Raw genomic sequence first — 17,254 nt, 5'->3', positions numbered from 1 at the left:
TGGGAGGCGGAGACTGCAGGGAGAGCCGAGATTGCACCACTGCACTCCAGCCTGGGTGACAGGGATTCCATCTCACAAACAAAAACAAAAACACCCAAAATTTGAGTTATTTCAATTGCATATTCTTTATATACCCAATTTCAAACTATCAAAAAAATGTTTTATTTTGGAAAGCAGTTGAACAAGCACAAATTCAGGTTGTGCTTGTCATTTCTAATATGGGAGATAACTGACCTGGTTTTTTTGCATGGCTCCTAACTTTTATTTCAGATACCTTTATGACCATCCTCGACTACATTCAGAAGGATTTTAAGATAGTTATCCACATAATCAAAAACACTATACCTAGCCTGAAACCTGTTATGGCATGCTGGGCAGAGGAAATACTATCTATTTGATAATGCTTTATCATATGTTGCCAGACAGAACCTTCACAGCTCCATTTTGTCAATGAGAAAACTTTGTGTAGATTTCTCTAAAATAGCTATTCAATTGGACTGGGGACTCAAACCCAGGTTTCCCGATCTTAAGTTCTCTTTTGTTGTTGTTGTTTCAACTGACCACCATCCTGAAAGAAATAATTCTTTCTTTTGAACACACAAAAAAGAACCTTTAAGATTATTATTTTTGTCACCACTATAATGGTTTCAACTAAAGTACAAGATATGCCCAGTCTATTTAAAAATGGATTTCTGTCCAAAGTAGTTGGGTCATATGTACATTTTTTTTTTCTTATACAACACACAAAGAGACATTAACAGTCATCTAAAAACTGGTGAAACCAAAGTACTGAAACACATTGTGGCACTAGGAAATAAGGACATGCTCTAAGAATTATGGAGCCATGTCAAAAGCATACAGGAGTCAACTTAAAGAACTTGATGGCCAAATCTAGGACAATTTGGGATTAAAATAAATGATGACTAGTAATGGATTGGAAACCACTGAAAACAATAAATATCCATAAATTCGTATTAATATAAACAACCAACCAACAAGCAAGGGTGAAAGAAAAGCACTTCCTTACAGTAGGATGCCATCTATTAAATATAATAGGAATGATGCAGTTAGGAAATAATCAATAGATGTTAAAGCCACTCAGTAAAAGTTTGATAAGGACCAGGATATTTACATGGTCTCAAAGTAAAATTTCACATTATTACTTATACAAAGGAAAAATTGGTAGCTTTACTGGATAAATCCAACAGATACCACCTTAAGCAAGTCATCAGATAGAAATAACACCAATATCAGGACAAACCAACATCATACACTTCCTAATCGTATACACTGGGAAGGAGTCCACATCAATTTCATGTTGTTTTTGTCAAAAATACATCATGAGGAAACACCAGACAAACTCACAGTAAGAACTGTTCTACAAAATAACTGGCTAGTACTCTTTGAAAATGTCAAGGTGATAAAACACAAAGGAAGTATTAGGAACTGTTCTAAATTAAAGGGGATTAAAGAGACAGAATCCTGGATTTCATCCCTGACTGGAAAAAACTAGCTATAAATACATTACTGGGATAATTGATTAAATTTAAATATGGACTATAGATTAGATAATAGTATATCAATGTTAAATTTCTTGACTTTGAGAATTGTACTGTCGTTATGTAAGAGAATGTCCTTTTTCTTACAAAACTAGCACAAGAATATTTAGAAGTAACTGGGTATGATACCTACAATTTACTCTAAAATGTGTACACACATAGAATATACATATTATAATACACATATATGTATAGTCATGTGCCTTATAATGATGTTTTGGTCAATGATGGACCACATATACAATAGTGGTCCCATGAGATTATAATGGAGCTGAAAAATTCCTATCACCTGGTGATGTCATAGCTGTCATAATGTCATATGCAACACATTGCTCACATGTTTGTAGTGATGCTGGTTAAACAAACCTACTGTGCTGCCGGTCACATAAAGGTATAACACATGCAATTACGTACAGTGCATAATGCTTGACAAGATAATAAATGACTGTGCTACTGGTTTATGTATTTACTACACTATACTTTAAATCATTATTTTAGAGCATACTCCTTCTGCTTATAAAATAAAAAGTTAACAGTAAAATCAGCTCAGACAGGTCCTTCAGGAGGTATTCCTGAAGAAGGCATTGTTATCATAAGAGATGACAGCTCTGGCCAGGCATGGTGGCTCATACCTGTAATCCCAGCACCCTGGGAATTCGAGGCTGGAGGATCACTTGAGGTCAGGAGTTCAAGACCAGCCTGGCCAACATGGTGAAACCTCACCTCTACTAAAAGCACAAAACTTAGCTGGGTGTGGTGGTGCGCACCTGTGATCCCAGCTACGTGGGAGGCTGAGGTAGGAGAATTGCTTGAACCCGATAGGTGGTTGCAGTGAGCCAAGATCGAGCCACTATACTCCAGGCTGGGCAAAACAGTGAGACTCTGTCTTGGAAAAAAAAAAAAAAGTTTGAAAAGTTAAAAAAATATAAATATATTTTAATAGAAAAAAGGTTCCAGAATAAGGATATAAATAAAATATTTCTATATAGCTGTAGAATGCATTTGCATTTAAACTGTGTTATTACAAAAGTCAAAAAAATTTAAAAGTTTATAAAATAACAAAGTTACAGTAAGCTGTTAATTTATTATTGAAAAAAGAAAAATATATTTAAAAATAAACTTAGGGTAGCCTAAATGTACAGTGTTGATAAAGTCTACAGTAGTATACAGTAATGTCCTAGGCCTTCACATTCACTCACCTCTCACTCAGACTCATCTAGAGCAACTTCCAGTCCTACAAGCTTGATTCATGGTAAAGTACCCTAGACAGGTGTACCGTTTTAAATCTTTTGTTTTTTTTTTTTTGAGACAGGGCCTCACTCCGTCTCCTACGTTTGAGTGTAGTGGCACAGTCATGGCTCACTGCAGCCTCAACCTCTTGGGCTTAAGCAGTCCTCTTACCTCGGCCTCCTAAGTAGCTGGGACTAAATGCATGTGCCACCACGCCTGGATAATTTTTGTATTTTTTATAGAGACGGGGCTTCGTTATGTTGCCCAGGGTTGTCTTGAACTCCTGGGCTCAAGCAATCTTCCCACCTTGGCCTCCCAAAGTGCTGGGATTACAGGTGTGAGTCACCGAACCTGACCTGTTCTCTAGATTCTTTGAAGAAAAAAAAAAAAAAAAAAAAAAAAAAAGCTGCTTGTTCATTTCTTTGGCTATAGTAGCTACAATGGACCAGAATCATTATATGGAATGGGGCTCAAATACCCCTCCCCCAACCAGGTTGCCTAAGTCACAGTTTAGATGCTCCAAATTATTAAATCAGTATCATGCAAATCTCAGTCAGTGGGTGTTAAGTACTAGAGAAACAGGTAAGGGAAAGTGCATCAGTCAGGCCAGAACTAGAGCTGCCATAGCCGAATAAAGTTCCCATTTAACTTTACCTCTTCCAGAGAGGAAAAACCACCCTCATCTGCAGAAACGCAATGGAAAGACAGAGCAGAAACAGTGATAATTGGAGGTGGCTGTGTTGGTGTGAGTCTGGCTTATCACCTGGCCAAAGCAGGGATGAAGGATGTGGTCCTGCTGGAGAAATCAGAGCCCACGGCTGGATCTACCTGGCATGCAGTAAGAAAAGCACCCCAAACTGTCTGAAGCGTGGAATTGTGCATGAGTATAGTCCATTTCCTTCCCATTCACAACTCCCAACTGTGAGTTCTTTAGAGTGTGTTCCCTTTCAATAGCGTTGGAAGTGCAGTTGTAGTTTAACTGGTGTACTTGCAGATGACAACCAATATTTATGATGTCTTTATCTTGATCATATGGCTTCTGGATTCAAATCCCGGCCTTGCAATTTTCTACCCTTGTGACTTTTGGCAAGTTACGTAAGTTTCCATTTTCTGGTGTCTTAATAGGAATATTAATAGTACTTACCTAAAAGGATTGTGATGAAGATTGAGTTAACGTGTAAAATTATTAAACACAAGGTATTGAATAATAAATGTTAGCTTTATATGGAAGGATACTGTCTGAGTGAGCCTGGATATGGGCCCAAGATCTTTACCTACACTTCCCTCACCTGCATTTGGTGGTCCTTTTATTTATTTATGGTTTTATTTATTTTTATTTTTATTTTTATGTTTTTTGAGATGAAGTCTCGCTCTGTTCCCAGGCTGGAGTGAAGTGGTGCGATCTCAGCTCACTGCAACGTCTGTCTCCCAGGTTCAAGCGATTCTCTTGCCTCAGCCTCCCGAGTAGCTGGGACTACAAGCGCACACCACCATGACCAGCAAATTTTTGTATTTTTAGTAGAGACGGGGTTTCACCATGTTGGTCAGGCTGGTCTCGATCTCTTGACCTCGTGATCTGCCTGCCTCGGCCTCCCAAAGTGCTGGGATTGCAGGTGTGAACCACCACACCCGGCCTTATAATTTTATGCTGTGAGATGATAGTGTGCCCCCCTGAGGACTTGACTATGAGGACTGCAAAAGTGTGGCACAGCTTTTGTGTTACATAAGATACAAGGCCAAGTCAGTCTTGTATTCTTCATGGCATGCATAATTGTTCTAGGGCTGCAGTGTAATTGACTAGGCTTACCTGGAAAGCTGCTCAAGTATATGAAGGGATTGACACTGCTGTCATATTGCCAAACCAGGGATTTCTGACATCAGCTCAGGATGGGAGAGGAAGTTTTTATGACTGCTGGTGCAGTTTATTTTGGGCAGCATTAGCCCCTGCTCATCATCCCGTTTCATCATTAGCTGTCCTCAGCTGAGAAGAGGTAACAAGAGGGAACCCTGCTTTGAGGGTTTTTTGACATCTAGCATGTGCTCAAAGTATTCGGTAGAGAGTCCAGCGTGAAAAGGGTTGCCTGCTTCCAGCGCAATCTGGGGGAGGGTGCTGCCCAGACTCAAAAGCCCAAAGACCTTGCCTTTGTGGAGCTCACATTCTGGTGGGGCAGACAGAAAACACACCCGTCAATGCTACAGAGTAATCACCATGAACAAAAAGTAAAATACAATCAAGGATGCAAAATAATGGAGGAGGAGAAGAAGGAGGTGCTAGGGAGGATGTTTCAAAGAGGTGACCTGCCAACAGAGACTGGGGATCAGTGAGCCAGGGGGCCATGAGGCTATTCAGGAAAGAGCATTTAGGCAGGGAAATGTAGGCAAGTGGAAATATCCTTTGAGGGAGGGCTTACACCCTCTCACCACTTCTGAATTGTTACTGAGGGCATACACTTTAATGTTTGAATGACTTATTTGCTCACTTATACACTGATTTAATGTGGCCTGCATTTGATTTTATTACTATTATTATTATCATTATTTTTTGAGACAGGGTCTTTCTCTGTTGCCCAGGCTGGAGTGCAGTGGTGCAATCATAGCTCACCATAAGCACAAACTCCTGGGCTCAAGCGATCCTCCCCGGTAGCTAGGATTATATAGGTGCGCACTACCATGCCCAGCTATTTCCTTAATTTTTTTAGAAATGGGAGTCTCACTATGTTGCCCAGGCTGGTCTTGAACTCCTGGCCTCAAATGATCCTCCAGCCTCAGCCTCCCAAGACTTTAGAATTACAGGCATGAGCCATCACACCTGGCCTGGCCTGCATTTTAGAAGAGGTTACAGGATTCCTTAAAATTTTGTTTCTTAGATGTCCCATAAATAAAAAGCAACATACCCTTAATCTAAAAGTTAACTACGCAAAATATTTTTTTCTTAAACACAAAGATACCAAAGTGAGTGGGGAAAGGCATTATCCTGCTTTGCATACAGGGTATTAGGCTATGGTTTACAAAATGAGGATCCACGCAGTGTGAGTTCAAGGCGGAATCAGGCATCAGAAGCCAGGTTATTTGGCCCCCATGGAATAAAAAAGACTTGTCCTAGGAAGTTGATTCTAGGGGTTTTTTTGCAAGTCAAAGATGCCTCCCTTTGAACAGCAGTATGAAGAAATCCAACGTATTAGGTGTTTGTTTGTTTTTTTTTTTTTGAGACAGAGTTTCACTCTGTCACCCAGGCTGGAGTGCACTGGTGTGATCATGACTCAATGCAGCCTCAACCTACGGGACTCAAGCAATGCTCCCACATCAGCACCTGTAGCTGGGACCACAGGTGCGCACCACCACACTTTGCTAATTTAAAAAATTTTTTGTAGCGATGAGGTCTCCCTACATTGTCCAGGCTGGTCTCAAACTCCTGGGCTCAAGCAATCCTCCCACTTTAGCCTCTGAAAGTGAAGTGCTGGAATTATAGGCTTGAGCCACTGAGCCTGGTCATATTCAGAATTTTTTTTTTTTTTTTTTTTTGAGACAGTCTCGCTCTATTGCCAGGCTGGAGTACAATGGCGTGATCTCAGCTCACGGCAACCTCTGCCTCCCAGGTTCAAGAGATTCTCCTGCCTTGGCCTCCCGAGTAGCTGGGACTACAGGTGCACACCACCATACCCAGCTAACTTTTGTATTTTTAGCAGAGACGAAGTTTTAGCATGTTGGCCAGGATGGTCTCAATCTCTTGACCTTATGATCTGCCCTCCTCGGCCTCCCAAAGTGCTGGGATTACAGGCGTGAGCCACCGCGCCCGGCTGATACTAGGAATTTTTAACACAGATATATTTGTGGAGTAGATCTGAGAATAAGGAAGGTTGCAGAGCCAGCTAACAGGGGCAGGCTATAAAAATAAAGACAGTTTTCCTGAAGCATGATATGTGCTCCATGAGAGAAGTGACTGAAGAGTGTGGGAATTAAATGCTTGGAGAGGAAAGTACAGCCTGCAAAGTGAATCTTCTAAATGGAATCACAAAACCATAAGGTTTTAACAAGACTGCTTTGTCAGCTCATGATACACCTAATAGTATAGAGCATTTCATGTGGATGCAGGGAAACGAGAGGATGGAGTAAGAAGGAGGTTTGGAGCTCGGGATCCCCAGGAGGGGCTGCCCCTCGGGATGGCACCAAAGTAGATGTTTGGAGAGCTGAGGACTCAAGATTCAGGATGAACCATTTGGGGTGTAGGAGGCAACATAAGAACTTTCCATTTGTTTTTGTCTGCAAATATAAGAAAGAAGTTAAGCTTTACTGATATTTATAAATAGCCCTCACATTTGACGTGGACGATGTGTTGCGTATGATTTCAAGGCTGACTACGTGAGAGGTTGGCACTTCCTGGTGGGAGTGTCCTCATTTTTTCTCTTGTCTTCCGTGTACCATGACATAGTGCAGATTTCATGCCCTAGGATATCACCGCTGGGATTAGCTTTATAGAAACAGGGCTTTAAATAATATAATGTGTGATGAAAGGGAGAGGGGTGAACTTTAGAGTGTTGTATTACATAGAGGTTTGCTGGTTATCCACTAGCAGTAGCTAAAAGAGTTGTGAATGCAAATGGCTGCCAGTCATTTCTACATAGCAGATTATATATTAAAAAACTAGTATAGCCTGTCCCTTCACAGAAAAAGTGATGCTTTGAGTAAGTGAGAAATAATGGCCTTTTGCAAAATAGTCCTGTTGGGAAGAGAGCATTTTGAAAAGGGATGTTTGGAAATGTTGGTATTATTATTAGGTTTTCTGCCCCAAAATGATATGTATCACATAGAAAAACTCTCATATATGTGAGAAATACATTTTTAGCCCATTTCAAATTTTTTCTAAATGAGGAGTTTCAATAGGATTTGTTCCTATTTACTTAAAATACAAAAAAATGCTATACCTTCCAACTAGTTTGTAACAACTGGCAGACACGAGAACATGAAATGTCATAGTCAGATGTGAAGAGAAACCTTCATATGGGTGTTGACTGAGGCGGAGGAAGGGGTGTCAGGATGCAGAGACCCAGCCAGTCGTGCCCTTCTCTCACTTGGGTCTGTGCATCACTGAGCGGTGTCTTCTGCAGCTATACAGCCGTTAAAAGCAGTCTCAAAATAATATAAAGCCAGAACCAGGCCTTCACATTGCTGTCTTACAAATGTTAATGTAGCACAGATATTCTAATAATGACATGTGTTAATCACATAGCTCTCGCTATAGTGTTCTTAATAAGCTTCATATGCAAAAGCTTTTCTACACAATATATAAAATAAAAAAGTGTTTTGAGTACTTCACTTATTCTAAGTTGTTTTTTGTGTTTATGATCTCTATTGATATTTAGTATCACATGTAAGGAAAGAAACACACGTATTTTAGTGGTTATGTTCAAAATTTTGTACTGGGTGTAAATGTATGAGTGAAAGATTTGGAGCCACTGGAATATAGGTTGGTTTGACATCGGTTACTGGACTTTTTGAGGTAGTTGAGGCTCCTGAGAGAGGAGGAGGGTTGTTAAAGAGATAGGGGAAGCACTAGTTAGCATCCATTATGCTATCCATTATTTAGCATCCAGTGGTGAATTTTCTAACTCCATCATTCCTTTTATACTAATTAATTGTCAGTCTAAGGAAGAGCTTTACATTCCCTTCTACTTATTTATTTATTTATCTCAACGAAGATTTATAAATTCTTAATTTATTTAAAGAGTTGTATTCTTAATGATTACATCTCTGTTTCTTCCCTTCCTTATCTTCCCCACCAACTGCAATCACTTTTTCCAAACGATAGCTAAACTCCTTTCCTATGACGTCCGTGACCTTTCTAGCATCTTCTCTTTCCTGAGTTTCACAGCTACTATGTATCTGGGACTCAATCATTTACCCGTGATTTAATTGTTTCATGTATGAAACTTTCATAACTTCAATCAGACTCTAAAATCCTGAGTGATAAGAATAATCAGGACTTCTCATTTCAGACTTCTTCTTCTTCTTTCAGACTTCTCATTTAATATGTCCTTGTTGAAGTCACAGAATAGAAAAACATTGTGCCATTTTCATATTCAAGTCTGGCACTTAAATTAAAAGATACCATGTGTGATGTTACTTTCAAATAATTTAAATAGAAGCACTAATATGGGCAGCCCCAAATTTTAAACAGATTTTAAAAGCCAATATATAAAAGAAAGGGTATAAAAATTAAATAATTTTTATGTCTGAGTGAGAAAATTGAGTCCATATCTTATTTCTGACTATCGCAGCAGCAAGGAAAAGAGGGTAGTGTGAATTGTTTAGTAGAACTGGGTATACTGTTGCAGTAAGGGAGACTAACTTTTCCTTGACAACGAATTTCTAAAAGAATTTGTTACCTACACCAAGTACATTGGGCTAAATGTCTTCAGTAAGAGTTTTTGAAAAATGAACCAATGTGACCTTTTCAAGTGAAAGAGAATTAACTTAAAATTTCTGGAGTGAGGGAGAAGAGGATTGTGTCGTGTAGATAGATAATTTTCCAGTGGTCTAGCTTAACCTAGGTATGAAGCTTAGAGGATCTTGAGGAGTGGATGGTGATCGGTACCCTAGGCTAGTGCTTGTGATGACCAGATTTCTCAACTGACAATATATATTGCCAGTTTTCTATAGGGCATATATATAGGACATATGTTGAAGACAAATTGGGGGTCACCAGCAGATACCTGAAGGCCTGGGATTCTCTATTATTGAACCAGGAAAGTTTGCATGCACAATGGATACCAACATGTTAAAGCAGCAGGGCATGTTTGGCCATGAAGTTTAAGAGCTTGGCTTACAGATGCATTGTAATGGAATCCCTTCTCTGCTTCCACACGGAGCTGTGCTACTGGATGACCTGTAAGCTGGGCCAGGATTTTTCTAAAATATATGTATATATATCAGCCATGGGTATGTCCAGATGCTTGAACAAGTACTGGATGGAAGCCCCAGGATTTTGGTTATAAAGGATGATTGACAAACTTCAATGGAGTATTTGAGTGCAGGAGGATCAGATGCTCACCACTACCATAGAAGTACCTTATCAATACTCATAAGTAGATTTTACTGTGAACAGATTGTGTTCTGATGAGCTTTCCAGAATAAATTAGCTGCCCAGTGAGGCTCCAGACACTCGAGAGAAACTGCTTCATATAATTGCTTAGAATTCTTTGTCTGGATTCCACATTACATGTGCCAGATTTGAGAAAAGGGGGTTTTAGTGTAGTTAATGTTTAGATATTTTTTTTTCTGAGAATAATCAATCAATATTTATTCAACAAAGATTTTCAGTGTACCACCTATGTGCTCATCAAACAGGTTAAGCTTTGACAAAAGTCTATTCACCTATTCATCAGGCTCTAGTGATAAGGAATTTTCTAGTTCTTAAATTTTACAATTTCAGGAAAGGGCCAGGAGGGCTGATTTAAGGGAAGGGTGGAGGCTGGGTCAAAGAAGATCCTATGCTAGTCCATGGTCCTTCTGCGTAAGGGAACACACACATGGTTTTCCGGCTTGAGTCCACATTGTATGCCATTCCCACATTACTTTTGTTGTTGTTGTTTTTTGAGACAGAGTCTCACTCTGTCACCCAGGCTGGAGTGTAATGGCGTGATCTTGGCTCACTGCAACCTCTACCTCCCAGGTTCAAGCAATTCTCCTGCCTCAGCCTCCCAAGTAGCTGGGATTGCAGGCACGCACCACCATGCCTGGCTAATTTTTTGTATTTTTAGTAGAGATGGGGTTTCTCCATGTTGGCCAGGCTGGTCTTGAGCTCCTGACCTCAGGTAATCCACCCACCTCAGCCTCCCAAAGTGCTGGGATTACAGGCGTGAGCCACCGCACCTGGCCTCCCCAATACTTTTATTGATTGATTGATTGATTGATTGAGATGGAGTTTCGCTCTTTTGCCCAGGCTGGAGTGCAGTGGCATGATCTTGGCTCACTGCAACCTCTGCCTTTTAGTTTCAAGCAATTCTGCTGCCTCAGCCTCCTGAGTAGCTGGGATTATAGTCGCCCGTCACCATGCACAACTAATTTTTGTATTTTTAATAGAGATGGGGTTTCACCATGTTGGCCAGGCTGGTCTCAAACTCCTGACCTCGTGATCTGCCCATCTTGGCCTCCCAACATACTTTTCTATATAGTCATATATAGGACTATATAGCATATAGCCCTAAACCTTCCATCTAAATCATCCCATTTCTGAATCTCTGTACAATGCTATCCATGTTAACTTTTAGGGACTTAACATGTATGTTTGTTGGCTGGCTCTCACCTTACTCATGTAGTTCACATTGCTTCTTAAAACCTGTCATGAGTCTTATGCTCTGGTGTGCTCAAACTGGTGCTGATGTGTTCTCATTCCAAAGGACTGGCTGGTGCTTCTCAGTTTCTTTCCAGCATTAAATTATTGCTTAACACATAAACTGTCAACATTTTGAGAATGTTAATTTTTTTTGGTATTTCTTTTCCTCTCTGCTTTTAAGGCAGGTTTAACAACTTACTTTCATCCTGGAATAAACTTGAAGAAAATACATTATGATAGCATCAAACTTTATGAGAAACTGGAAGAAGAAACTGGGCAGGTAAAGGCATTTAACTTGAAACTGTCTGTTATGTCGGCCTCTCAGAAACATGTAAGATTTCTGAAGGATTTTGATGCATCATTGTGTATGACTGTGTGAAGTGCCTGATGTAGTAGAGGAATATGATGAGAGCTTAAGGCAAGAACCTCTAGAGTTTGCTTTAAAATCAACTTAATTTCTCAAAGTATATTATTCATGTCATGAACCATTCTTTATTTTTTAAATGAAGAAAATAAAAAGCAGCTTTCAAATGTATCTTTAGCTAGTTACTATATCTAGAAACTAAGAAATCAGAGTCTTTCAGCAATTGCATTGCAAAGGATCTGACAATGGAATGTACCAGATTGTTGCATGCCTTTGAACAGTACTTCATTAAAAGCTCCTCACTCATGTTTATCCCTTCTCATATTTGCTCATACTCAAAATAAAATGGCAGGCAAAATAATATCCATAGGCTAAGACTGAGTTCTGCTCAAATTTTCCATGTCACTTCCCTTGCCTAAACCATCCAGTGGCTCCCCGTAGTCTACTGGACAAAGCCAAAGGATTAGCATGGCCTTAGGAACATGACCTTTGTCAACTGACCTCTGCCTGCTGTCCCAACAGTTTCTTTTGCCACTCTTCCCTCTGCTTATCTGCTTCAGCTACTCTCAATAACATATAGTTTTGGAATGCGCTGAGCTCTCTCAAATCACTGCTTTTTGTTTGTGTTGTGTTTTGTTCTGTTTTCTGCTGCTTCCTCTGAAACAACATTCCCCCTGGCCCCATCTTCAGCATTCACCTTCCCCAGGGTAACCCCCTTTGAGAAGCCTTGCTTGACTTTTCCTGCCTGTTAGGCAGGTCAAAGCTGGAGGTCCCATCTCTTGGTTCTCAGAGCAGTTGTGCACACTTCTCTTATAACTTGAATCTCTCTCTATTGTAATTATTGATTTACTTGTTGATCCTCCCAAAAGTAACTTGAGGGCAAGGGCTATATCTTTTATCTCTGTAACTGAGTGCTTGGCAAACTGAAGGACTTTAATAAATGTTAAATGAATGTTTAATTCAATTCAGATAATCTAAGCATTGTAACATTTTGATTCTATGTAATCTCTCCTTAATTTTTTTTGTCTTTCCTTTTTCATACAGTTTTTTTTTCACTCTGTACATTAATACTCGTTCCATGCTACTATGATTTTGCATTTAGCTGTCTGTCTTCAACTGTGGGGTGTAAATGCCACTTAGGCAGAGTCTTTACCTTTCTTGTTCACTCTGACATCTGTGGGGCTTAGAATGGTGTCTGGCACCAAAGAGGCACTTAGTAAATATGGTAATTGCTGAATAAGTGTCTTTTAATAAGATGCAAATATTTTAATAGTTATTTCTTTTGCTTATAATAAATCTTTTTGTACAGTTGCATTTTTATTATACTGGAGCAGAACCATGTTTGAGTACCAAATAATGACTCATTTGTATGTTTTTATTGGAATTATTGTCACAGGTGGTGGGATTCCATCAGCCAGGTAGTATCAGACTTGCTACCACCCCTGTAAGGGTAGATGAATTTAAATATCAAATGACTCGGACTGGCTGGCATGCAACAGAACAGTATATCATTGAACCTGAAAAAATTCAAGAGATGTTCCCTTTACTCAACATGAATAAGGTATTTATCTTAAAGGCATTTTTACCATTTGTTGAGTTAAGTAAAAATTAGAAAAAGTTATTAAGAAGTTAACTAAAAACAGAAAACTTTGTATACACATTTTAAATGTGGCAAAATCATGTGATTAATTTTGGAATTTGGGTAATTTACAAGGTGGGCTGTTATATACAGTAAATGATATATAAAAAGGTAATGATAAATCTTGTTTTTCACCTATGACAATTGATTAAACATTTTCAATACCTTTCCATTATTGTGTTCCCCAGATCTAAGGGTTTCCATACACAAATCTTCTGTTTGAGAACACAGGGAGAATGATAACCTGATATGATAAATGTCTAGAAAGACTGTGGTATTAAAATGTTTTAAAAATCAAATTAAGAAATGCCATGGTACATTGCTTTACAAATATCACCTAGCTTATAGCTGTACTCTCCTTACAGACTCTGTGCCAGGTATGGATCTAGATTTATACCACATTTGCCTGAGATAATCTACTTGACATGAAATTTAGTGTTTTTTCCTACTGGGTAATAATTCCTTTTGAATAATGATAACAATGACTGACACTTACTATAGCACATATTTATGTACCAGTTAGTATGCTAAGTCCTTACATGCATAATTTCATGTAATCATCACAATAATAGTATGAGGCAGGCCAGATGCCATGGCTCACTCCTTCTATCCCAGCATGTGGGAAGGCCAAGGTGGGGGGATTGCTTGAGGCCAGGAGTTCAAGGTCAGCCTAGGCAACATACAGAGACCTTGTTTCTACAAACACACACACACACAATTAGCTGACTGTGCGGTAGTAGGACTCCATCTGTAGTCCTAACTACTTGGGAGGCTGAGGCAAGAGGATCTCTTGAGCCTAGGAGTTTGAGGTTATAGTGAGCTATGATTACGTTACTGTACTCCAGCCTAGGGAATGAAGTGACAGCCTGTCTCTAAAATTTAAAAAATAAAAATAAAAAAATTATATCTATATCTGTGTTATGTGGTATATATTATTGTTAAACAAGAAATTTTAGCTTAGACAGTTTACATAGTGAACCCAAGCTCATTCACTGGAAAGAGCTGGAGTGGAGATTTGAACCCAGGCTCTCTGACTCCCTTGCATTATACATACTGCCCAAGTGTATCAGATGGGGCTGTTGGGGAAACACATGCTTATTTCCCTGCTGGTGACCACTGCAGTGGTTCCAATCTCTGAAGGTTCATATCATTGACCTGGGCACTAGGGTTGTTTGCCTTTGCGAGTCTTCACAGGCTGCTGGCACTCCCTTGTCTGTAATTGTGTGTGATACCAGTGTGATGGCAGATTGGTGTTGCACTGCATTGTCTGCATTGAAATTTTACCTCCACTACCAGTTAGGATATACTTATATTTGTTTATATGTCAATCTTGAATGCTTTGCTGGAACTCCTCACTATCATGAATTTTTCTCAAGGGCATTCATTAAGCAATGGGAATATGTGTGAAGGGTATTCTCTGCATCTGGGAGAGGGTACCAAACCAAATGGATGTGGGATCACTACAATGAGGTCATATCCATTATAAAACACCTGTGTGACATTTGGAAGTCTTTAGAAATGTGAATTCCCTTAAAATAGAAAGTCCCTTGCGCAAGACCTATAATAAATGAAAGGATTGAATTCATAATCAAAAACTTCCCACAAAGAAAACCCCAGGCCTCGATGACTTCACTAGTTAATTTTACCAGATATTTAGAGAAGACTTAATACCAATCTCTCTCAACCTCCTCCAAAATAGAAGAAAAGTGAATGCCTCTCAACTCATTCTATGAGACCAGTATTGTCCTGGTAACAAAATCAGACAAATGCATCCCCCCAAAAAGAAAGACTGGTATCCATTTTGAACATAGATACAAAAATCGTCAACAAAATACTAGCAAACTGAATTCAGCAACATATAAAACAGATTATACAGTATGACTAAATGGAATGTATTCCAGGAATGCAGGGTTGGTTTAACATCTAAAAATTAATCAATGGAACAATACCACATTAATAGAATAAAGGACAAACTACACAATTATGTCAATAGATACAGAAAAGACATTTGACAAAAGCTCCTTGCTTGTATTTGGTGCTTAGCCAATTTTTGTTGAATAGATGAGACCTATATTTAATATTTCACTGATCATTCTATGAACCTATTCCATCTGAGTTTCATTCTTCTTTGTTCTCCCCACAGTACCTTGTCTGAAGGCCTAAAACAAAGTAGATATTCAGTAATTAATTGCTGAATTATTGAATCGAACGTAAATTTCCTGACACCAGATATATTATTTAACATGTAATTTATTAACAGTATTAAACAATTAAATATAAATTATAATTGATATATCAATTGGAATTAGATTTGGCTTCAAATGTCAGAAACCAAAATAAGGTGTAAACAAGAAAGAGGTTTATTTCTCTTTCTTTTCAGCAGTCCAGGACTTGAATGGTGGCTTTTTCATGAAGTCTTCAGGGACCCAGTTACTTTCCAGATCAAGAAACAATTTTAATGTCCAGTTTTACTAAACGTTTGCTAGCAGGATATATTTTTTACTGAGTAATAAGTATATATTTGTTTGTATATTGACTCTGCTATGATTGATTTAGGTTTTAGCTGGATTGTATAATCCTGGAGATGGTCACATTGATCCTTATTCTCTAACTATGGCCCTGGCTGCTGGGGCTAGGAAATATGGTGCCCTTTTAAAATATCCTGCACCAGTAACTTCTCTGAAAGCCAGGTCAGATGGAACATGGGACGTTGAAACACCACAGGGGTCTATGAGAGCAAATAGAATTGTGAATGCTGCAGGTAAGCATATCGTTTTTTCTGAAATTTCTGTTTTTTTAAGTGCCAAAGAAAGAAGATATTTAGCCATAATGTTGCATACTATGGATGTTGTCATGAAGCACTGTGATGCTCCCAAATTAAACATTTTGTCTGTTTCTAAGTGACAAAGCCCTCCCTCCATCACTTTGCTCTTGGTGGATGCGCTAACACTCTGTCCTTGGTTATCCATAAAAAGTTGCTTATTTCCTCCATTCTGCATTTTATTTTGCTCCAGATTGTGTTTTTCCAAATTATGCTGCTTTTTCCTTCCTGTGTTCACTGTTTCTGTATATGAATAACCAAATTCTAGTGTTGAAGTTCATAAGCATCCTTTTTGTGTCCAGTTTGCTTTTTAGGGCAGATTTGCTCATTTGGGTTCTCTCTTACCCATTTCTGATGACTTTTGACTCTAGTTGAAAAAGTTTTTAAACCCTTTTCCTTCTAGAACATTATTAAACGTATTTCACAATCTTCTCTTTTGGTTGTTCTGTTACAGTTTGGACTCAGAGTAGTGAAGCCAAAAGGGATATTTGGGATAATCCAACAACACACTTATTTTCATTTGCAGAGGCAAGGTCCAAAAGGGTCATGTTACTTGGCCAAGTGGCCACTGATCGTTATGTCAGAGCCAGGACTGGGATCTGGCCTTTTGATTCTTGAGTTAATACACTTTCGAATAGGTGGATTGCATGTCAAGTCATTTTCAACTATCACACATGCAAAATAAATTACAGTGAAAATGCTTGTGCAGTCTAAACTGGGATAATAGTTTATATTTTCCTACGGTTTATAATGTTTACTTTAAAACTTAAAATAAGCATGAGGCAGTGACTGATTTTCTTTGAGAATGCAAATAATCTTTATTATTTATCTGATCAAATGATATCCCATGAGGACAAGCCAGAACCCATACCCTTATGATTCTTTTCTCTGTATTGTAACTTTTGATATACATATATGTATTATATATATATATTTTTGAGACGAAGTTTTGCTCTTGTGCCCCAGGCTGGAGTGCAACGGTGCAATCTCGGCTCACTGCAACCTCCACCTCCCGGTTTCAAGCGATTCTCCTGTCTCAGCCAATTGATACTACTTTTAACAAAGCATTTTTGGTGGTCCTAGAGACAAAGTCATGTCTTCAATATTTAAGTCTAAATTAGTTATTTCCGAATTCTCTTACCATGCCTCCTATTTGAAAAGCAATAAAATATCATGCTTTCTTAATATAATTTGAAATTTGCAATAATATTAAATAACTTGCCTAAAAAGTAAGAGCAGTGGTACGATACAACATTGCATTGTTTTTGAGCCTCACTTTCCCTCCAGTCTGACACTATACTCTCTTAAT

At 38.8% G+C, this 17,254-nt stretch overlaps 1 protein-coding gene across 4 annotated transcripts in view; it reads left to right on the top strand.

Annotated features, from left to right (window-relative positions):
* The window catches only part of DMGDH (dimethylglycine dehydrogenase), a 120,620-nt gene that overhangs the window by 52,008 nt on the left and 51,358 nt on the right, over nt 1-17,254 (top strand). For all 4 annotated transcript variants that reach the window (XM_078004926.1, XM_015140322.3, XM_078004925.1 and 1 more), the window contains 4 exons: nt 3,453-3,627; nt 11,303-11,401; nt 12,882-13,046; nt 15,681-15,885. In XM_078004926.1, the coding sequence (XP_077861052.1) occupies nt 3,568-3,627; nt 11,303-11,401; nt 12,882-13,046; nt 15,681-15,885 (529 nt within the window). In that variant the 5' untranslated portion in view covers nt 3,453-3,567. The remainder of the gene's footprint in view (nt 1-3,452; nt 3,628-11,302; nt 11,402-12,881; nt 13,047-15,680; nt 15,886-17,254) is intronic.

The sequence above is a fragment of the Macaca mulatta genome, chromosome 6 (assembly GCF_049350105.2).
Source record: "Macaca mulatta isolate MMU2019108-1 chromosome 6, T2T-MMU8v2.0, whole genome shotgun sequence".
In the NCBI taxonomy this organism is placed as follows: Eukaryota; Metazoa; Chordata; class Mammalia; order Primates; family Cercopithecidae; genus Macaca; species Macaca mulatta.
The sequence above is the reverse complement of the archived record's forward strand: the minus strand, read 5'-3'. Positions and strand labels throughout refer to the sequence as shown.